Source organism: Syngnathus leptorhynchus, chromosome 2 (assembly GCF_054491065.1).
Source record: "Syngnathus leptorhynchus isolate UIUO chromosome 2, UIUO_Slep, whole genome shotgun sequence".
Classification (NCBI taxonomy): Eukaryota; Metazoa; Chordata; class Actinopteri; order Syngnathiformes; family Syngnathidae; genus Syngnathus; species Syngnathus leptorhynchus.
Window position 1 is genome coordinate 17,132,951 of NC_141196.1, and position 23,594 is coordinate 17,156,544.

Below are 23,594 nucleotides of genomic sequence, written 5' to 3' on the forward strand. Positions count from 1 at the left end.
GAGAAATGAAAGTGTGTATGAGTGTGAAGACGGTAATAAAACAGTCCTGACACACTCGGGTTTCGCATTCCAACCAAGGCTTTTTTTTCTTTCATAAAACATGGATTAGTCACATTCTCATTCAATCTTTGGTTTGAGATTTCCGAAGTTTCTTGTTTGTCTGCCTCGCTTTTGTAAGATTTAAAGATTTTAAGATTTTTGTTAATTTGACATAAACCCAATGACCGTAATTTCCGGACAAAAGCAGCTACTTTTCGCCCAAGTTTTGAACCCTGCGACTTGTTTTGTGATTTTTGTGATGACTTGATCACTTTTATACACATAAAAAGGCTGTGGACTGCTGTTGTGCGGCACCGCTGTGCTGGTCGGAGGGATATGTGACACGGTCACTGGGAAGAAGAGTGGTGTGTTGATGGCATATCTATCTGCCAGGCAAATAGTGCTGTATAATTCACACAAAAAAGAAACAGAACGAGATCAAGACGGACATTACTGAAGAAAGGAAGCTTTTATACACAAACCCTCATTATGGGAGACAAAAGAAATGCGTATGATGCCGCTTTTAGGTTAAAGGCAGTCGATTTGGACTTCGTTTACACTGAGCACAACAATCACTGTGAAAGAAGTTTAACCAATTGGAATGCAGTTTTGAAGTCAACCAAGGTTTTAAGGTTGAGAGCTTTATGTGATGATTAGATGCCGATAAGCCTCACTTATCGCTTCCTTTCTTTCATTCCCCCTGTAGGTGGACCTAATGGAGTGAGAAGGTGGGGCCGAGCAGGGACTATTAGAAGGAGCCCGGGTAACAAAATTGCTGAAAAGTTGTAAGTGAAGGCATGCGGGCAGCATGGAACGGGTGAGGGAGCAGCGGCCTTTCTGCTCGCTCTCCAAGAGCCAGCGAGAGCATCGCGAGCGAGGCGGAGAATTCGAACGCGAGTGCCGTTACGCCTCGGAACGTGAGGACGCTTCCCGAGACGTCACTGCGCCATCCTGCCGCGTACCCACCCAAAAGTCGTACAGCTCCAGCGAGACGCTCCAGGCCTTTGAGCATGACCCGGCGCGCATGCTCTTCGGGGGCCGGGTCACGGAGATGGCGCGACAGGAGAGTGCCGAGTACAGCAGGCCAGGTCAGAAGCACACGGGTATCATGATCCTTTATTGTGCTTGAAACCCTAACTTCAAATCTTAACCTTGACTTGGAAGACTACTGTGAAAGCCTCCAGCGGTCTTAAAACTCTACTTTGAAACCAAAAGTCGAATTTAAAACTATACTTTATACTTTATAGATGGGATTGGCAGATTTTTTTTCATGCAGAAACAGCATGAAACATCAATTGAAATGTCACAATTTACCAACTGATCAATAACGCCATTGATTGAATCTGCAAAATAAGACATAAATGCAAACACAATCTCATTCACTCCAGGGGTGTCTTTAATAATATAAGATTTCTCAGCATATACAGTCATTTCTTTTCAATTTGTTTTCCAATATTTTGAAATAATCGTGTTTGTTTCTAGGGATGCTCCATAACTCCCACCCCAACGCATGCATGCGCACATTTGTCATGCATTGAATGTTTATCAGCGCTTTTGATACGATGACTTAAAACCTATATCCTCCCTTGCAAGTATCCTTTATCATGATTGAAACCCTAACTTCAAACATTAACTTGCTAGACTACTTTGAAAGCCTTTACTTTATAAGCCTTTATGAAAACTACTATAAAACCCTAACCCAGGCTTAAAACTGTAACCCTGTCTTGGAACCGTAACTTCAAGCCCTATCCTTCCTTGAAACCTACCCTTGAAATTATATGACTTAAAACACCACCTTGAAACCATAAACCCAACTTTAAACCTGACTGTTAATCACCAACCCTGTCTTGAAATCTTCACTACTTAAAAACCTTACCTTGTCTTCGAAATCCTACTTTCAAATAGTAATTCTGACTTATTGACATATCTCTGTCACGGAACCTTCACACCGTCTTAAAACCCTATCTTGAAAGCCTAACCCTGCAGGCATGAAACGCTGACTTGTATCTTTCATTGAAAAACTACTTTAAAGCCTTAAGATTTGCCTAAATCCCCAACCCTAACTTGAAACCCTAATTTATGACCCTTACCTTGCCTCTACCCTCGTAAAAACTCACTGAAATTGAAGGGTAAATAAAAATAAGAAGTCATCCACCGTCCATCATGAGGGATTCCCTCAGAAAAGTGTCAAGACGCCATGCCAGAAAATTGTAAGGAGTTTTAGCTCAAAGCAGCCATTTTAGGGTCCTTTGAACCATTTTCACTTCTTCAAAGCAACCTCTTCCTAGAGATTGTCTGCTTGCCACTAAATTGGAATCCGATAAAGATAGGCAACATCAAATTAGCTAATTTTTTTCCCCCCAGTCATTGCGTCTGGAAATAACTGAGGCAAAATGTGTTTCCATTGTTTTTTTTATTTTTTTTTACTTTCAGGCTGCCGGCCTAATTTCTGTAATTACACAAGGTTCAAACCGCTCATTTTATTGTGTGGCTGTCCTCCCGCTCACAAGCTTGCAATTAGAAAAAAAAATAATGCAATACACTGGCACATAGTATCCCACTGGTAAATGACCGTTTTAGAATGTGAAGTGGTCAAGTTATTTTTCTTGATTTTGATCAATATATTCAGCTTCCTTCATCTCATATTAAATGCCAAATTTCATGTATTTTCAAAATTTGCTCAGCACACATGATCTCGCTTCACAAATGTACATGTTGACATTTAAATACAGTACGCTTAATTTGATCTCACACGCTTTCAAGTTCACAAGGCGGACCATGAAAGAACCTTCATCAGTCACACAGAAAACGCTATAAGAAGTATTGGTATATGTTAAATTATAGTCATCTATAATGAGCATTACTGGAAATGTTATTCGGTGTTACTTCTATATCACATTTTGGATTCATGAAAAATAAAAACAATCAAGCAATACAATGATAATGGAAATAAATGGATATATATCTTTGTGTTTTGACAAAAGCAAAGCAGCATGTGCCTCATTGTATTGTATGCATTGTTTGTTTGTCATTGACATTGACAACAGCTGTCATGCTCGCTGGTAGAAAGCTATGAAGACAATAATAAATTCATTACCAAAAGTGAGTGAAATCAAATAGTACAAATAAATGCAACAAAAAAATGAGCATTTTGGGCTATTGCTGTTACATAAAATAAAGACAAATATATTTAAAAGGACACTTTGGATATTGTATCATGAAATAAAATTATGGAAATTATAAAATTAAATTAAATAACACAAAAAATAAATAATAAGTATAGTAAATACATTTAACTTTACTAAGAAACACAATAAAGGTACACAGATAAATTCAATACATTTCGGGGCATTACTTATTCAAGACAATAATTAAAATGAAGTGATCTAGATAAATAATACAATTAAATGATAAATACAAACACAAAAATATAAATAGTAACAATGAAATAATTAAAATAAATTAATAGATCAGTTTTGGGGCTTTGTACTGCTCAATACATCACAAATAAAACTCCAGAGAATGGTAAAAATTAATACCTTGAATATATTTTCAAAAACACTAAATAAGAGAATAAACAAATCTATCAATACTTAGGAGCGGTGACTCAAAAGAAGAAGAAAAAAATGCTTATTTACAGGACTCTAAACCATTTTGGTATTTGATATTTTGATATTAAAATTGGTGATTTGAGGGGCATTTAGTTTCGTTTGTTTTAAGCTCTACGTAGTGCATAAAAGCAAGCGCTTTCATCGTGTTGTCTATGGAAATCCCCCCCATGTCTATGATTAACCTTGATTTTCCACGAGGTTTAAATATAAAACTGCAGCTTGAACATTTTGAAAAAGGCATTCAAGTTGGAGCTGCTTTGAGAGTCGGTTGACTCGTTCTTCCTCTGGTGTTTTAACACCCCCCCCCCCCCCCCGTCCCCCTCTCTCGCCATCCGCCATTTCCCCCTTCACCTTCCACTACATTAGTGTGCATCTCTTGGTCGTTAGGCTTGTTTTTTGTTTGCTTTATTAACTTTTATCGCTTCCCTTCCGTAGGGCAGACGTTCTCTCTGAGGCAGCTTGGCATTTGCGAGCCTCGCCGAGGCATGGCGCTGTGCCCTGAGACGGGCCTGTCGCACCCCCTCGGGACCTACGCCCGAAGGCCCGCCGGCGCCTCAGAGCTACGTGAACCCCAGTCCCCTGAACGCACCATTGCCCTTTGGGGCAAGGTGGGCCCCAACTCCTGCCTCTCCAGTCGTTCCAACTCTGCTCTCACACTGACCGACACAGAAATGGACAACAAGTCTGACATCGAGATGGGTGAGTTGGAAATTTGAGAATTATTGGCGGGTAGCTGAAGTTGCAGTGGGCGGGGCTTCATGGCTGATTTGCTACTGGTTGGTGGAAGAAAAGCGGCGGGAGAAGGAACAAATGAAGATGTCCTTCTGATGGCATCACCTGGTTGTTTTCTCTGCATTAAGGAGAGAAGTTGGATAAAGTTCACCCCACGGCGAGCGTGTAATCAAAGATGGCTTTGAGTTGGGGGAGTTTGGGGGGAAAGGGGGGGGGGGGGGTGCAAATTGTTGCAAGGTTGAGGAGGCGCGCACAAGGCAACCGCGCTTGATGAGATGGTTTGAAGTGCAAATGCGATCACGGTGGAAACCCGAGACACTGCATTTGGGCAAATTGTGAGTGATGCTGATTTTTCTTTAAATTAATATTAACATAGTTACTCTTTGTTTTCCGGCTGACTCCCACATTGCTAAAGACAAAAAAAAATGCATGTTAGCTAAATTGAATTCTCAAAGTTGTCTATAGCAGGGGTGTCCAAACTACGACCCGCTGACAAATTGCGGCCTGCTGTCCATTTTTAATTGGCTGCAAGACATTTTATAAATAGAATAGAATATGGCCTGCACTTCAACTCTTGCCTGTGTGTATTGCACTTTTTTAATTTTGACACCACAGGGAGTACTGTTCTACTACTACTGTTAATCAAGGCAGTTGCACCACCAAAAAGGAAGTGTACCCCAAGATACAAAACATGACAAACTCAAAGACGCAAAAGTTAGAAAGTGAGCATCACTGTTCCCACTGAGTGCATTGTTAATGTTGATGACCATTTCAAATGAATGTTAATAGGTGTGAGCCTAAGACGAATAATTTCAATAACAAGCTTGAAATGTACCCGTCCCATTTTCCCCTTTATTGTTTTTTCTCTCTAGAGTGAGTATTTTTTTTCCACGTTTGAAATAAACGAAACAAAAACGAAACAAATCCCTTGTTTATCGTGGGAAATGCATTTCAGAACCACCCTCAATAAACAAAAATCCGCTAAGTAGAAACGGTATAGGCATTATCTATCAATTTGAATACCATTGTATTGAAATTTCCAATACGTAGTGTTTCTTGTTGCCCGCTAGAGAGCATTTGAAGTGGGGTTTACCTTATCAAGCAACGCAAAGTGTTCACCCTCAGGATTTACACACAACATTAACCCGGGGGACATCATGCATAGCAAAACCAAAGTGAGTCACGGTTGCGCGTGAATCTTCCATGGCATTGTGGTCCAGTACACACTATTAAGGCTTTGTAAACCCTCACCAATACTTTTACGCTACATAAACCTTTCCCATTCCCTTCATAACCGTTCCCACATTGTTCTGTGCATGTATTTTAGCTTTACAGTAAATAAAAGAACACACATATAATACCATGTCACGTCTTCTGACACCTCCTCCTCCTTGCGGTTCCCTTGCGCACGGCTGCCACGCCTTCTGCACCTCCTGCGCCTCCTGCGCCTCCTGCGCCTCCTGCGCCTCCTGCGCCTCCTCCTGCGCGTCCTGCGCCTCCTGCCCCCCGAGGACTAGCGCAGGGAGCGTGCCAGCCGGCCAGCAGGGTGAGAGCGGAGCAGAGACGTAGCATGAGCAATCAGCGTGTATTTAAACGTCGTTCTCCTGTCATTTAAAAACCGTGAAATAGCGAATCCGCAATAGATGAAGTGGTGAGGGATCAGTGTACTGTAAATCTTATGTCTAAGAAGAAATCTGAGGATGCTGTTCTGAGAATGAGCTACCAAAGTTTTTTTTTTGAGAGCTGTGATGAATGCAGTGTTGAACCATATTCAACAATATCCCATATTTGACCACTTTCAATTGATTTTTCCAACTTTAATACACTAATGTTAAGGCTATATACCTAATTTCTCATAAGTGGCCCACCCCCTCCTACATGTTTATATATGTGGCCCTCATTGAAAAAGGTTTGGACTCCCCTGGTCATAGAATAGAATAGAATAGAATAGAATAGAATAGAAAACCCTCTTAATGATGAGAAATGTCAGACTTAAACAAATGTACAGTCTACGAGACCAAACCGGAGATTGACATTTGGGAGTGTCATCCTGGTTAATGTTATTTCTCCAGCTGAAAAACTTCTCCCAACTTTGCATATGCAGAGTCAAATCTGAACAATGTTGTCAATATGTTCCATGCTCCACAAAAAAATAGCTTGGTGTTTGTTCTTGAAGCTGCAGTACATGATGAAATTGTTCTGCAGAGAGACCAATTTTCACTTTAACAATCATTTGAACCCTCTAGTCATTTTTCCAACGTCTAGACTTTAAACGTTGGACAAAATGGGATTTAAAAATAAAATCAAACCTCTATTGTGCTGGGCATCACTTGTCTTTTGACTTTGACTATTTAATGAAGCAGCCCAGAGAAATGAGCCATTCAAAAAAGGTTCCCATTAACCCAATCTGCATGCGGCAGCTTGCGCAAGTGGCCCGTTCAGGCCCGTTTATTCATAAATGCAGTCCATATTTCAGTCGCAATCATGCCCATCTCTTGACAACTTCAGCACGGTACGGTTGCACACCCTCTCTCCTCTCCCCACCTAATAAAATTTTTACTAAATTTTACCTGTAATAATGATAGCAAATATTCACCCGTTAATTGGAGAAATGAATCTATAATTATAATTTGGGACTAATTAAAATGCAGCACAATCATTTATTTGAGGGAATCCCCTAGTGAATTATTCAGAGAGCTAAACCGGGGCATGAAAGTGACTGTGGAAAAATGTTATTGTTTAAAAGAATGCATGAGTCTAATCATAAAAATGAATGATTCCTAGTAAAAATAATGAATCATAGAATTTGACTATAGCAACTTCTTTAACAAATTCCTACATTTATTACTGTTTAGGGTTCTACAGCTTGTGTCAAACATTTAATCCCTCAGTTCATGTCCTGTGTTCAGCTGTGTTAAATTTGTTCAAAGCTGTTTCCTTGAAGTTTTTAGAGAATCTGGTTTGCCAGACAAAGCCATCTGGCTCCCCTCATGTCCCTATTCCCCCGCATTTCTTGCAGAAGACTCTCCCAAGTAATGGTAAATCTGTCTTGGCCATTATCAACAGAAGTCTGTCTTCTGTTATAGTTCCCTAACAATTTAAACATGCTGTAGTGCAACCCGTGCTCAAGAAACAGGGCCTTGATCAAGAAAACAGAAGTTAAGGTTCCTGTTGACTTGAGCCCCCTGGCGCCTTAGCTAAAACAAACATTCTCAAATTTAGTTCTTGAATTGCATTGGAAGTGATTTTAAATTGGACCGGCAAATTAGTCCTGTTGTGATATCCAGCTTTTTTTTATCTTAGTCAGCTGGCTAAGTTAAAACCTCCTTTCTCAAGGGAACCTTCAAACAGTAATTCATGCCTTCCTCACATCTTTACTGGAAGATTATAATGCACTTTTTTTTGGAGTTAGCCAGTCTTCCATCAAGCGTCTCCAGTTAGTCCAAAATGCTGTTCCAAAATGAGCCCATAACTCTTACTCTGGCATTCCTCCCTCTACATTTGAGAGGTCTTTTTAAGATTGTGTTATATGTTTTAAAATCTCGAAATTGTCTTACCCCACCATACCGCTCCTTCAACCTGACGCACCTGCCCAGCCTCTACCGTAGTTCAGTGAACCAGACACTATTAGAGGTACCAGGGACTAAGCGAAAGCTCAGAAGGGGTGGAGCCTCAACTATTGCGGTCCCACTCTTTGGAATCACCTCCCGTTTGGAGACTACAGGTCCCTCAGTGGAGAATGCTGAACATAAATTGAAAGTTACATTTTCACCCTCAGCATGCTTATCCAAAAGAATGCACCAAAGTCTATTCTCACATCGTTATTTTTGAAAAGGTGAAAGATCAATAGAAATATTCCTGCTGCCTTCATTTTACTTTCTTTTTTCTCCAAGAAATGAATCACTAAAATGGCAAGTTTTAGATTTGTTTTCAAGTTTCACGGTGGGCCAGTCTGTGCTATTCATACTTTTCATTCATAAAATGGTGGATGTCAAATGAGCTGGAACAAATTTTAAGAGACATTTGACACGTCCAGAGTAAGGACATTATTTACTACATACATGAACCTAACACTGTCTGAGACTGTGCATTTCGCACCTAAATGTTTGTATTTACTGTCGAGGGCACTAAACCTCATTCTAAAATATAAAAAAAATTGAGTGTGTAATAAAGTATCAAACTCAAAGTCAAGTAAAGCAAACTGTAATAAGCCAAATACAATATAAACGGAAGTATTTCACAGTCTGACTATGTACTGTATATTCAGAATCAACAGTACAGTACCAGTAAATTTGAAAAGATTCTGCCTATCAAAAATGGACTTAAATCCATCCTTACTTTTTCCAGCAAGTTTGGATGGCCATAGCGCTGGCGGTAGTTGCTGCTGAACCTGAAGGCTGCTCTCACTGAGTGGCAAAAGTTTGCAAGTGTGTGCACAGGTAGTGAATGGATAGATAAACGACACAATTGCACGCCACATTTCTCATGAGCGATACATATAACACCACTACCAACATATAAAATGGTGTTGCCGGATTTGCGGCTCTGTGGTGGCCAGGGGGACGAAACCAACTGGTTAGTCTTTTTGGCTGGGAGGGCCCTGACCATTGCGTAGGATGGAGTGCAGAAGCGATGGCTTGATACTGTAATTTATAATTTCACACTTTCTCAGCACTACAGAAAACAAACTACAGTGTGCCTTCCCTTTAGAAAATTGTGGGTCACCATTCACTCCTCCACTATAGCACAGATATCGTTGTGAAACATATCTACATTGTAATCCATCCTTGGATTCATCAAAATCTGAGGTTTATGATGGTGTTTCTTTTACGAGTTTTACAGTGTATTTTCTAAATGTGGGATATGAGAGTCACAGTCGCAGATTTAGTTATTGTTTAGTGGATGCTGGGAGAACAGTCAAAATCACAAACCCAATATGCACACTTAGGATCTTAATCAATTTTAAACCGACAGTTTTAACTTCGACAATGGCTGCATTTTTTAGGTGTATAGCTAGCTCAAAGATAATGACGTGTCTCAAATACAATTGATAGACAAGCAACATTTTCTTGAATTTTATAATGAAAAATAATTTTTGTTGGAATACCGGTTTATTAAGAAAACTGTTTTGGAACCGAACGGAAGACCGTATCAACTATCGAATATAGCAGTGACATAAATGCAGCTGTACCACTATGCTACAACTGCAGCTTTTGTTTTTCTAGTAAGCTTTTATTGAGCAACATTTCTTTTGTCTTTGACTCTGGTTGATCTACTGTAACTGCAGGCAGTTACTGTCAAACAGTAACTTTCTTTTCACTGTGCTGTTGTCATTTTCTTGTCTTCTATCTGCTCCATTAATTTGGTCAGCAAGTTGTTGTCAAAGGAGGAAAAGTTTAAGTTCCTCTGCCAAACCATTATAACGTAACCGAAAGAGTTAATAAGTAATGTCAGGCAAAGTTTTTGCTAGCTAGCTGCAATGTAACCCCATATCTCACTGAGCGGCAAAGGTCAGTGTGTGTGTGCATGCAGCGAACGCCTCTCCCTCATCAGGGTTCAAATATTTGATGGCGACAAGACAATTTTCCATTTGTCTGGCAAAAGTCTTTGCAACCCTGAATGAACCCTGCCGAAAAAGCAGTCAGTAAGTGTGATATTTCATCAAAAAAAGGAAAAAAATCACCCATTGATACAGGCGGCGTAAAAGTGTAGTAATGTAGCCTATACATTTAACTGCATCATTAATTATTCATTTTAATTTCGGTATCCACAATCATCCTCGTAAATTGTGTTGAACTCAATTTAAATTCAGTCAAATTAAGTTTTATTAAACCGGGATTCATTTTAAATGGTGCTAAAGAGCTCTGCTTAATTTTACAAGCAGATTAACTCATTTTAAACTTGGTTTTACCAAACTCTGCATAAAACTAATATTAGATTAAATCTAACCTTGTTGGTGCAACCTAGACATAGTATTTTTATTTCATGTTACTCAACAGTATTTCATGGTTTAATTTTTTTTATGTTGAAATGCGTTTGCAAAATGTTTTACGAAATGAACAGATAATGTGTTTAAAGGGCACGAAAATTGTAAAACTATGAGAACATTGTTTTTCTTTATTGTGGCTTTTCAATTGTTGCAAGTGGGTCTAAAACATAAACCCCTCCCATGAACGTGGGCTCTATCTCTATACAAGACATGTCCCTTTTATATTTTAATGTTAAAGGGGACACATTATGGATAAGTGCCTTTTTTTTGTCAAAAGCAACACCCCTGTTTAATAATATAATTTTCCGACTCAGCTGAGTTCTGTGTAATCATTTTGCAGGGTTTCCACAAGAAAGAGGAATCAAAGCTATTTTGTATGAGACTAACACTATGTTACAGTTTTAATACAAGATTTCCATGGATCACATTGTGCTTGACATAATATGAGTTGAAGTTTGTTTTGTGGGAAGCTACTGAAAAGTGTGTTGGCTAAAGGTTTAACACCGGGTGCCACGCAACAACAGAGTTATTACTGTACAAAACCTGTCACCTCCCGAGTGCCGCCAACACCTCTATGCATTTTTAATGTACTAATATTCCATTATGCCACTTGCGGTGCCCGTGTTGTGATATAAATGTTAATCTGGTGGACCTTTTAGTTTGTGAATACGTCACAATCAATATTGCACCCCCCCATAAAACATGCACAAGTGCACAAAACAGAAACATGGCCACCGCTCGCTTGACTTGAATCTTAATCAGGTGTCAAAAGACTGTTTCTCATTCGGCACAGGTAGGGCAGTAACTGGATTTCTACAGCATGGGTGGGTGCAAAATATTGGACAAGGTTAAAATCTGTCATAAAATATTGCAATATTGTACTGTTACATCTGCATTCCCGGAGTTCACTATTCACTAATTCAGAAGATAAGGTTAACCTAGGGTGTTTGTGGATGTTACAGAGAGGCTTTGTAGCATTCTGACATTTTGATGCAGTTGTTAAATCATCTGTAAGCATTATTTGTAACGGTAATGTTTGCTACAAGACTAATTTGAAATGACATTACATTACATATTGCATAGCATGTTTTGGGATAAAAATTTGTGACAGTAATCCCCGGGTACTTTTGGATGCAGAATGCTGAAAAAATGGAAACAAATAAGTTCCCTGGATTGTATGATGCTAATACTAAATCAACAAGCTAGTGGACAAAGTAATAGGTATAAAAAAAAGCTAGTAGAGAAGGGCAGAGCCGGATAGATATGTCAGTGGAGAATGGGCCAACAAGGCTCAACAGCCCTCTGTCATATATTCTTCATCCTCTGTGAGGAGCTGAGAGGGTTTGAGATGATCTGAGATGTCGATATTGTACATGTATAGTATATCCGTCTTATACTGACTGATCCCAGGTGGCTACCTCGGGCAGCAACATAATAGCCATTCAGTTAATGCCAACGTTTAGAAAAAATATTGAATTATTTTGAATTTTATCTAATTGCGTCATTATTGTACATTGTAATAAATTACAGTGGGTTTTTTTTTTCACTAAAAAAACAATACATTATTTTTGTACTCATGGCTGATCTGAGTTGTGAGCTTGGACCAAATTAAACATTACAATTACAATTAAACACGCATTTTAAGGCACCTTAGAACTTTGTGTTTTCTATTTTATTTCTAAAACTTCAGTGTGTGCTATGAATAGTTTATAAATCACTTCAGAAATTGAGAAAAAGTGCAACGCAACACCCCCCGAGTCATCAACATGTTTGTGAGAGCACGCCTCTCCATGGCTTACTTTGTTTCTCGCGCCAACTTGCTGTGCTAACATTAGAAAAATCATAAAGGCGGGATATCACGCTGACGCGAGGTGACACGCCATCTGTCAAACTCCCGTCTCACTTTCCCGCCTTGTGACGGTGAGAATCGGCCTTCTGATTCCAGCGCCCCCCCACCCACACACACACAACCGCCCCCTACTCCCTGTGTTTATGACTCAACCATGACAGGGAAAGAATAAATAACATCAAATTGTTGATGTTTTTATGGACAAGTCAGACCATCTGGGATGTTTGAGTCTGAAAACCGAATCCCAGGATGCTTTCATCACGTGCTAATAGACAAATATAGTGATGCCGGTATTTTACTGTTGTTATTTATTGCGTGCCACAGTGTTAATGAGTATTGCTGACATGCTTGGTGAGATTAGATTCGGTTGGGTGTTGAAAAATGGGGGATGGATTTTGCTTTCTATTCTGGAGGCTTTGTATTTTCTAATGGGTTGATTTTCATTTGAAAATTTGTCAGCTTTTGTATTTTAATAAAATTTTTGTGTGAAAATTCTAAACAAGTTATGAACAAAAAAACTAAAAGTATCAAAATTTAGCAAGACTGAAACAAGTATGTAAATAAATAAATGTACTCTATTATAAAATATTTTGGATCACTAGAAAAAGCATAATATTTGTAATTTTTTTGATGAATAACTAATTTTTAATAGTTGTTTTCTCAGTAGAAGGAAGGTGTTTTCTTATTGTGTCATTTTTCAGTACATCACAGAATTGACCCTTGTTCCAAAAGTGCTTGGCGAGGTTGGATTAGGTCATGAATGTTGAAAAATGATGTCGTGGATTCTTGTTCTATTTCGAACCCATATGTGTGCTGCAAAGGTCTCTGACAACTCTCTGAAATTCTGTAACGACAGGCAGTGGCGGCGTAGCGTGAGCTACAAACAGTACTAACACGATAGCGGAACGTTTTCTCCTTTCCAGGTCGCTGCCCTCCCCTACAGAGAGGATGATCTGATTTGAGTTTGGTGTGTCTTGCCGTATAAATTTACATCTTAATGGAAAAAAAAAAAACTTTTTTGCCTCAAGTATTTGCATTTTATGCCTTAAAATCTTCACCGATAGCATCAATGACTAATTATTGCAATTTTTTTTGTTTAATAGCTAGTTTAATATTAGTATAATATTATATAATACTCTGCGATTGGCTGGCAACCGATTTAGGGTGTCCCCCGGCTACTGCTCGTTGACTGCTAGGATAGGCTCCAGCACGCCCGCGACCCCCGTGGGGACAAGTGGTAGAGAAAATGAATGGATGGATGGATATTATATTACTACTATACTAGTTTAATAGTTTAATAACTAGTAATGTAGAACTTTGTTAAATTATTAGTTAAATATTAAATATTATGTGTTTCAGCGCTTGAAATTTATATTCTTATAGCTGTTCGATGGATTGGGAAAGGATGTTGAATGAAAAGCTAGTCGATAAGCTGTTTTCTTCTGTAGCTCATTAACGTCATTTAGAATATCTTGATCTGAAAAGACTATATGAAATCAAACACAGAACAATTTTTTTATTTATATAAGCTATTCATAAATGTTAAAATTATGTCATGGAAATTCCTAAAATTCATTTTGAAATTACAAGTCAAAATATAAAATAGTATTTTTTTTGTGCGCAGATGTATAATTTTGTACAAAAATAACACGATGCAGTGTACATTGGTATTAGTAAAGGAACTGTGTTTCTGACAACATTTGCACTCTTTCTATAGTTGCGTGTTACATTATTTTTAAACATATAATTTGTATTCTCTTTAGCAATTATTTTTGTTAATATTATAGTTGATATAATTTAGGTATTAAAATGTTTGATTATAATTAAAACACAGTTTAACAATTTTTGAATGTCGTTTTGAATGTCGTAAAAATACTAAACCCATCCCTGGTTTCTTAGAATTTATGGTAAAATGAAACGTTTTTGTTTGAAAATCCCCAAACATTTAAAATTCTGTGTGTGCGTGTGTGTGTGTGTGTGTGCGCGTGTGTGTGTGTGTGTGTGTGTGTGTGTGTGTGTGGGGGGGGGGGGGTTCAGGTTAGGCTTATTTTGGAACTTATTGGTACTTATTAAAATAAGAGATACCTTGAGCTAAAAACATTTAGATTTTCCAGAAAAAAAGACAGCAGTGTAATCTATAAAAACAGCAATTTGGGGGTTACAAGAACAAGTGTATTAAAAAATAAACATAATCTTTTAAAATACTACCGATTACTATTTTACTTGATAAATTCAACAATTGACTCTATTGTTCGCAATTTTTTGAATTATAATTTCATTTAAAACATTATTTTCTTTTAATTGGTAAAATACATTTTTCATAAAGACCCACAAGTTATTATTTTTTGCACGAAATCCTACTAAATTATAATCCTGGGTTTTTTACAAAAGAAGGTGGCCTTTTGTGTGGAAATGACAATTTTTTTTTTTATGTCTGTTTTAAATTGCCCTGCATTGTTGTTTTGCTTTTCACAAGTCTAACACCAGTTATTCTTATAAATTGACTAACCTCTTGACATGTAGAAATAATGGCAAAATATGGTGATCCGATGGCAAAATATGATGCATTTGTCCAATTTTCTACTCAATTATATCCAATTTGTAAGATTATTGTTGAGCTTTTTACAAAGACAATTTTCCACGGTGGCGTCAATCCAACATGGATGGATTCCCCAATTGATTGCTGCCGGTCTTTTTTGTGCAAGTGAGCGAAAATATACACGGCCCCTAGGTTCATCTGTCAGCGCGGGTTCTTGTCAGAGACGCAGCTGCCCGATAAAAGTGCCGTTAAGGCGGCGCAACATCTATTTCCTGTCACCTCGCCGAGCGTCAACGTTGAGATTCGCTGAGGGATGAGGCCGTAGAAAAAAACGGCGACGGCGACAACGACAACGACTGCGGGTTGTCACCATCACCGATGACTGCGCAGTTGTCAATCACCCAAAGGGGGAAGGGTGTTAACTGGAGCGAGCAGGCGAGTGTGTCTTACTGCCCTCCTGAGAAAACGCATTACTTCCTTTCATCATTATTCATAGCACAAGTGCAAAATAATAAGCAGGAAGCTGGTTAAAAATCATCAGCATTGACGATTAGTATGTTGGTCTGGTTGCGTTGTTCATAATTACATTCGTGATGGTGTCAAAAGCCATTCGTTTGCATTAATTACCCCCACTTCTTTCAGGTCCCTGTGAGATGTCCTAGTGTGAACATTAACAGTGTTTCACCATGAAGCATATTACTTTCTGAGGATCTATGCAGAATACCAGAGGGTACAGGAGTTCAGAACACTCACTGAGAGTTTCTCCCATCTTGTTAGAAATGATACTTTTTCTTCGCTGGAGCGTTAATTTTTCCCTACTGAAGTGCGGGGAAATTTAGTTATATGGCCATTTATGTCCGTCCAATTCTACTTAACAAAGTTGCGTAGTGAATTTGCTAAATTTTATCTCATCAATTAATTGCACAAAATAAAATCGTCTGGGTCCAGATAATTGTCCAGATACTGTATCCACCTTGTTCCTATGATCCTTTGCGTGAAATGTGAGAGGAACTTCTCATATCGTGAAACCAGCATCTAATACTATGGGAGTTGCTGTGACTTTACTTTCCATGACAGTTACAGACTTAAACAGTGTGGGATTGCCAGTTTAGGTCGCTTTTAAGAGAAACCATTTCCATCTTGATTCCTCCTAATCTAATGGGCTAGGAGGACGACAATAAAAGTGGCCGGCGAGAAGTTTCACTGACGTCTAACTACATGCTGATCTCTGTCGCTTCAGACGTGATCAATCTGAAAAGCTATGAGGCAGGCGTATTAATAATGACATGGTAAAAAAGTTGGTTGCGTTTTGTTAAAAGAGAGGCGGACACAGTCTTATGTAGAATCAGACGTATCTGTTTCCAGCCACTTCCCACTGCACGATAACCACGACCACAGCTTCACATTGCATGATGTCAAAAAACTGCAATCATTCTTCAAAGTTCATGTGAACAACTCCAAGTTCGTAAATCAGGGCACCACTAGAAGTAATCCCTAATATTTGCAGTCAATATCAATAATGCACATGCCCCACCCCAGAATGAATATTACCAATTGCTTGTGTGTGCATTTGGGGTTTTGTTTGTGTGTGTGTGTGTGCAACAACCCCCGCCCCAATTGCTCTCTTTTTTTGAATACAAAGAAAAGAATGTGCAAAATTTGAAGCTACATGATTTTCATTGTACAGTAATAAAAAAAGCAGGTTAAAAGTTTGTTACAAGTTTTGACTGCATGGAATTTGCATGCAGCAAGTCAAGCTGAGGACATGCACTCTAAAGCACGTGGGGGCCTTGTGGCTTGCCTGTGCTGTGGATGTTCTTTGCACTCTCGCAGCCCCTCTGGGCACGCAGACTTCGTCCCCACCAGACCGGCTTGAATCAGAGCCCTTCATTTGGTTTCATGTCAACTTCCTTTTACAATCCCCTTTCTCAGTGTCGTCCCGGGATTTTGGGCTGCTTCTCATTTTTATTGCCACAGGTGCTGCAAGCTCTGACCTTTGTGCTCCGGATTTACACTACAGACCTGACCGTTCTGATTTAGCACCTATTTCCAGACATATATTTTTTTACATGTCTATTCATTCGTGTCATCTTCTTTCATATCCCAAGTGGGATTATTTCCTATACTGTTGCACCTTTATTGCGGTGTAATTCCAATGTGACGTTCTAACAATGTTCTACTTTCCACCACTTCTTTCAACGAACTTCATCGCTTTTGTGGCTTTTGAAACGTTTCTTCAGTCTCTAAAAGCCAAAAGTAAATGTTTGATTAAAAGGTTTGTGAGTTCATTTGGGGTTTCGGTTGGTTTTCATCATATTGAGCGTTTCTTCCAGCTGGAATAATAGTTCACTATTCAAAGTGGTTCTCTTTCAGACAGTCTGGAATATTTGCAACAAGGTGAAGGGAGCAGAAATTGCAGCTGGAAAGATGAAAAATGAGGGAAAGGGGCAGAGTTGCGCGTCCATCGGGATGTGATCACTTCTAAATCCATGCAGTCCTCGGCCGTGTTTTATTCTCATTTGCTGCCAAGAGTAAAAGTCTTTGAACGGCGTCCAAGAGGATGACTACAGAAGAAGACGAGGCGGCTGTTTTTATTATTTCCATGTGCGCCCACAATTGAGATCCTTTCCCCTTGCACTTCTACATTCTTATAAAAATCTAAAATGTGTGCGCGCGTGTGTGTGTATGTATAACATTTTTTTAACATTTTTGGAATTTTGTTGTGCCCCAAATCTGCCCCCAAAACTCACAAAAAGTGGCGCTACGACGACAAATATAAAAAAGGTTTCATTTAAGAAAAACAAGGTCCTAGTATGATCAAATAAAAAAGTCATTTGCTTGAATTAATTTCCTGTCAATAACACGGAAATCGTCACAGCGGTGTGTTCGACAATGTGATTAAATTAATTTGATTACGTGTTTCATTATCTATGATGCGTCTTTTTTATTTAGTCTTTTGTTGGAAAATAAAAGAGCTTTTGTGGCTGAAATTATCTGCATAAACATCCGATAAAAGGACATAAATATGACCATTTACAATCAAAAATTGAATTATTTTCTTCCTCTCTCTTTCATTTTGTCTTCAATCCAATTACACGAGCGTCTACATCTGCTCGGGGCATAAAACCACAACTAAGAGCGGCATAAAAAAAAAATCCCATAAAAACACGCCCGAGAGAGAGGCCTTAATATTACCGACATGGGACAGTCGCGGCTGAAGAAATTTTGATGGCACCGTATTTCGTGATGCAGTGCTCCTGTTTTATTTAAGCAGTGAGGGCCACCACTGCCATAGAGGCCCGCGGGGATTCCGGTGCACGAGCAGAAGTTATGATGCCTGGGAGACGAGATGGTGGCTCCTTTGGGGGAAGGGGTTAGGCGAAGAGGCGGTGGAGGTCAGCAGGATCTGGACCCGCTAACTTCAGCATGCTTGATTTATATGAGCCTACAGGCTTAGCCAACACAGGGCACTCGCGGGAGTCCACAAACCCATGTAAACATTAATATACAGTGGTACCTTCACTTATAAGTGCCCAGAACTGTTTTTGCTGTGTTTTTGCTGCCTTGAAGGTTTTCAAGATCAAAGATTTTGAAGACTTTTTTTTTTCTTTAGATAAAAGCTTGGTCATGGAACAAATAAAACTCCAATAAATCTCAATTCAGCCACTTACTTTATTCACGCACAATGTTAAACCTGTTGAGTTTGCTTTGTTGCATCCAGCACGGTCTGTCTTGAAATTGGGTGCAGTGTGCAATGAGATCTCATGACACTATAGCAGAGACATCTGTGTGCAGGATACAGCAAAATCTTAAGTAAGACTTTCCTACAGTATGACGTGACTGTAAAACAGGCGTGCTTGCTTATGCCCTTGATGCATTTGGCATGGGTTGCCTTAATTCTGTGTGCAGGATACTAGGAACATTTCAGGACTTTTGAAACATATCAAATATTCTTCTGCGGAATAAAGCATAGTGGTATCACACTGTATGACATTTTCAAGTCATTTGGCTGTTCGGGGACAAAAAACAGCATCCCGACCAAAGGACATCGGAATGGCTCTGCATTATTGGACACAAGGTGATGATGTCATGAACACACGTACACACACTTGTCTTTTCCTTAACGGAGAAAGGTCAGTTTCCTGAGGAGGAAATGGTGAGCCATTGTTATGATTGATCACATGGCGAGGTTCAGGGAGGACACAGTGTCACTTTCATTGTCAAACTCATTACGCCACTGAGAGAGGGAGGAAGATTACCCGCCTCCCCTGCTTACGTGTCCTTTCTCCTTGGCAGTGGCAGTGGCAGAAGCAGGAAGTAGAAGCTGCTTTCGCCAAGTCGAAGCCCAATATGCTGAACACGCATCGTTGGCAAAACACGTTATACAGAATTGTCACTCAAAATAATGTGTGTGTGTGTGTGCGCGACGTGACAAAACTCATGTATGTATGACATTTGTGATTTAACATACTATTTTCTGGTTTAATGTAACATCTATGGCTTAATATTTCCTGTGTGAGACGTGACAAAACTCATGTATGTATGACATTTGTGATTTAACATACTATTTTTTAGTTTAATTTAAAATCTATGGCTTAATATATAGGACGGCTCGGTGGAACACTGGTTGGCACGTCCGCCTCACAGTTAGGAAGGTGCCGGTTCGATTCCACCTCCGACCTTCCCTGTGTGGAGTTTGCATGTTCTCCCCGAGTCCGCTTGGGTTTCCTCCGGGCACTCTGGTTTCCTCCCACATCCCAAAAACATGCTTGGTAGGCCAATTGAGCACTCCAAATTTCCCCTAAGTGTGAGTGCGAGTGTGGACGGTTGTTCGTCTCTGTGTGCCCTGCGATTGGCTGGCAACCGGTTCAGGGTGTCCCTCGCCTGCTGCCCGATGACCGCTGGAATAGGCTCCAGCACGCCCGCGACCCCCGTGGGGACAAAGCGGTACAGAAAATGAATGGATGGCTTAATATTTCACGCATGACTTAGTATACTGCATGTATCAGTGAATTAACCAATCCAAGTTTATTCATACAGCCTTTTCATACATAAAAATGCAACTCAGTTCTACACATGAATTATAAGCCATAAAAAAAACTGAATTTAACAAAACTGATATTTGAAATATATCAGTAAAACGACTAAAATAAAATCTTCATTGGTGTTTACCTTTTTGTCAGAGTTTAATGTGCATAAATATAATTTTTAAAATGACTACAATAAAGCTTTTTTATATCAGTAGTCTATGTGGGTCGTTTTGCAACATGCGGAATAAATAAACAATAACACTAGACTACATTCACACTGCAGCTTTTCTTGCCCATATGAAACTGTACCTATTTTATTTTTTTTAAAGTGTCTCGATACCAATTTTTAATCCGACCATGACCACTTTCATGCATGGTCCTAGGTCGAATACATATACGATGCTTTGCAATGCGAGCACACTCTGAAGGTCACAGACGTATATCCGACCTGGACATCATAACAGTCATGTGTGACTATTTTCCATGACTGATTGATTATGAATCTGCAAATTTGTTTTATGTAAGAGTCTTGATGCAATATAGGACTTTAATCCCACTTAAAACATGAACCATATAGTGGACATTTGTGGTGTTGGTAACGATCACAGCAGCAATGGAATGACATCACCTTTAGTAACATCTCCATGAAATGCAATCAAACAGCCTCGCCTCATTCCCCAAAATACTGTATTTCCACCTCATCCCCAATCGCTCCGATGTGGATATGAGGGAATAAAAAGATAAGTCTGTGTCCCCGACAGACTGGAGCACATTTATTTTCGCAAATGCTACATTGCGAGTGACGTCGTCTCATTCTTTTGCTTATGGGAACCACATATGACGGACTGAGGTCGCATTTAATATGGAATGTGAGCGCATACACCCAGAAAGAAAAAAAAAATCAGATCAAATCTCAAAATTATAATTGTGGATTAAGACCTGCAATGTCAACACAGCCTAAGAAAGAGACTACAATGAAGCCTTATTTGGTGTCCTTAAACTTTACATTGATAATCCTCAATCGCGTTAGTTTGCATGGGTGGGTGTCTGCACATTTCAAAAAATCCAGAAAGCAATCAATTCAGGCCTTTTTTTAAACATAGAAACTGCATTTTATGAAACGTATATATCTGTTAGAAACCCTCAAAATGGAAACATTTTCAAATGAGAAATATTCTCATAAATCCCCCAAAACTAATGTGTAGATAAAAGACTAAAATAAGTCCTCTTTTTAAAACATTAAAATATATATTTTTCTACAGATTAAAACTTTCAACGGGTCACTGACTGACAGCATCACAGTATGGTTGACATGCAGTTTGTCAAGGAGATAGCAGCCAAATTATATAGAATGTAAGGAAATATAATGACGATGGGGCAGCTTGTGCGGGAGGATATTCTGGTCCTTATTAAAAATAAATCTCATCCAGCTCTCTCTGGGCGCGTGCCCGGTGTAAAGCAACCTGAGAGTGTGGTCACTTTATAGAGGCGGGTATCGGGTATCCGTTGCTATGATGGCGGCGGCCGATGAGTCGATCGTCCCAGTCGCTGATGCAAAGCAGAGCACTTTGCAGATATGGATTGGAGATTGATGATATTGTAATGCTGTGTAAACTGATTCATCCTCAAACAACAGGGGGAAAAAAAACATATTCCCTTTCAGTTTTTTTAAGCTTCTTATCTCAGCGTGACCTCTCGGATTCGAGGATTTTTATCTCTCTCAAACATAAGCCAACACCAACAAACACAACATGAAACAGAATCCTTAATTCTCTCAGTTTTGCTTGCAAACACTCGGGAAAAAAAAAAAAGGCCTGCCGAATTGCATGGGTGACGTGAGTCTGTGTGGTGTAGACTTATTATTGCATGTGATTAAAGTCCTTACAAAGGCATAGAACGGCAAAGTCTGATAAAACTAAAATGACTGAAGGTAGGAGAGGGGTATTTGTATCCCCCGGGTTGCAGTCAACACATGTTGACACATTATTGGACTCTAAGATCTGATAATCACATCTAGAAAAAGTTAAATGAAGGCCCTTATAGGATAATCACATTAATTGCACAAATAAAACAAGACTTACAGTATTTATTTTTTTACATTAGTATTTCAAATAAATTCATTTGACCCCAAATTATTCAATGGCTTCAATTAAACATTTATTTTTTTCCCCTTTGTTTCTAACCTATTGATGTACTTTTCCAAAAAGAAAAAAAAAAGCATTTTAAGCATGAAATAATTAAACTAGTATGTTAAGTAAAGCAATTTTCCATCTTGTGTTTTGTTACCTAATGTACCCAATGTGCACTGGACCGGGACTTTAAACACTAAACATGTACGCAACCAAATCACTACTGTGTAGTGGAATTGGTAGTAAAATTGAGGCGTTGGTAGTAAAAAGTGACTGTGTGGTTCTGAAATGGGAATTAAGCACTAAACTGTCAGACTCAACTCATCTCGTCAAGTCTCAGATTACCAAATATGGCTGTTTACTGTTGTGTATCCTCACACGAAAATAACCCCGCCAAATAAAGGGTCTGTAGTGAGACCGCTGTTGCTGTTTCCATAGCAACATGTTTTTTCCTTTAGTGTTATTGCTCCTTAAACCGACACTCAATTACAGTATGTTTTTTTTTTGCGGGGGGGGGGGGGAGCTACTAATTAGCAAACCGCCTACTCTGGTTCTCTTGAGTTTGTTTTCTTTCCCATGAAGTAAATGGTGGAAAAAAGTGTAGCAAAATTGCAAAAAAGAAGACAATAAGTACAAGATGCTGTAACCTATTAGCCAAATGGTTTGTCATCTAATGCCCTGCCCAAGCCCAGTGTCCCTGTCCGCAGTCTAATCCCAATTCAAAGACTCTGCTAAAAGGATCCACGAAGCCTAATAAGATGAATGGGTTCTGACCCTGAAGCTGCTAAAAGCCAACCTGGCCAATTTATCTGAGTGACCTCTACACTGCTGGCAGACGTTCCTGTCTCACCTCTCAGGGACGGCAGGAAGGAAGCCTTCAGGGTGGAATCGATACCGGCCAGGAAAAACTATCCGGCCCAAATTGGGCATACGACGGCTCAAACCGAGATTATGTCGCTGATAAAGTGCGACCATCTTCATGTTTTTCGATTTACAGTCATAAGTCATTGTGCATTTTAAGTGAAGAAATTGGCATTTGAGGGCTGCATGCTGGATTTTGTGGTTAACACGTTTCCATCACAGTTCTGAGGTCCAGGTTCAAATTTCAGAACAGGACATACTGTGTGGAGTTTGTATGTTCCTCTCCATTGGTTATTTCAAGACTCTAAATTGTTCAGAGGTGTGAATGTAAATATAAATTCAGTCATAGGATTATAGATATATTGTTAAGATCTCTGATATAAGCCTAATAATTGCAACAGGGCTCATTAAAGTCCGCAGTTATTTTAATGAGCTAAGTGCCACGTATTGCATTTAAAACCTGTTGTGTTTTTGCGTTGAGCTCATTTTTACTTTTTTTTTTTTCATGAGCGCATCTCAGAATCTCATTTCTGTTCTACTTCAAGAGGGGCTTCTTGGCATTTGCCAATAAAAACAACAACAACAATGGCACAAGTAAGACTTATGGGACTTCATTAAAAATGAGAAAGGATTCCTCTTTCTCTGAGACTGTACGATTTACAACAGCACATATTGCACCCAGCATTACAGACTTTTTTCATTTTAGATAGGAGCATTTGGAATGAGTTTGTCATCCTTCCAGACTCCATCTCATTCCCAACATGTTTTTTTCTCTTGTCATTTTATGGTAAATAATGGTAAATTTCACTTTGACT

The 23,594-nt window shown here is 39.2% G+C and overlaps 1 protein-coding gene across 1 annotated transcript in view; it reads left to right on the forward strand.

Moving 5' to 3' along the window:
* Positions 1 to 847: 847 nt before the first annotated feature.
* LOC147061083 (teneurin-3) overlaps positions 848 to 23,594 on the forward strand; it is a 168,275-nt gene continuing 145,528 nt past the window's right edge. The window contains exons 1-2 of the mRNA XM_085905468.1: positions 848 to 1,127; positions 4,086 to 4,349. Of these exons, the coding sequence (XP_085761594.1) occupies positions 848 to 1,127; positions 4,086 to 4,349 (544 nt within the window). The remainder of the gene's footprint in view (positions 1,128 to 4,085; positions 4,350 to 23,594) is intronic.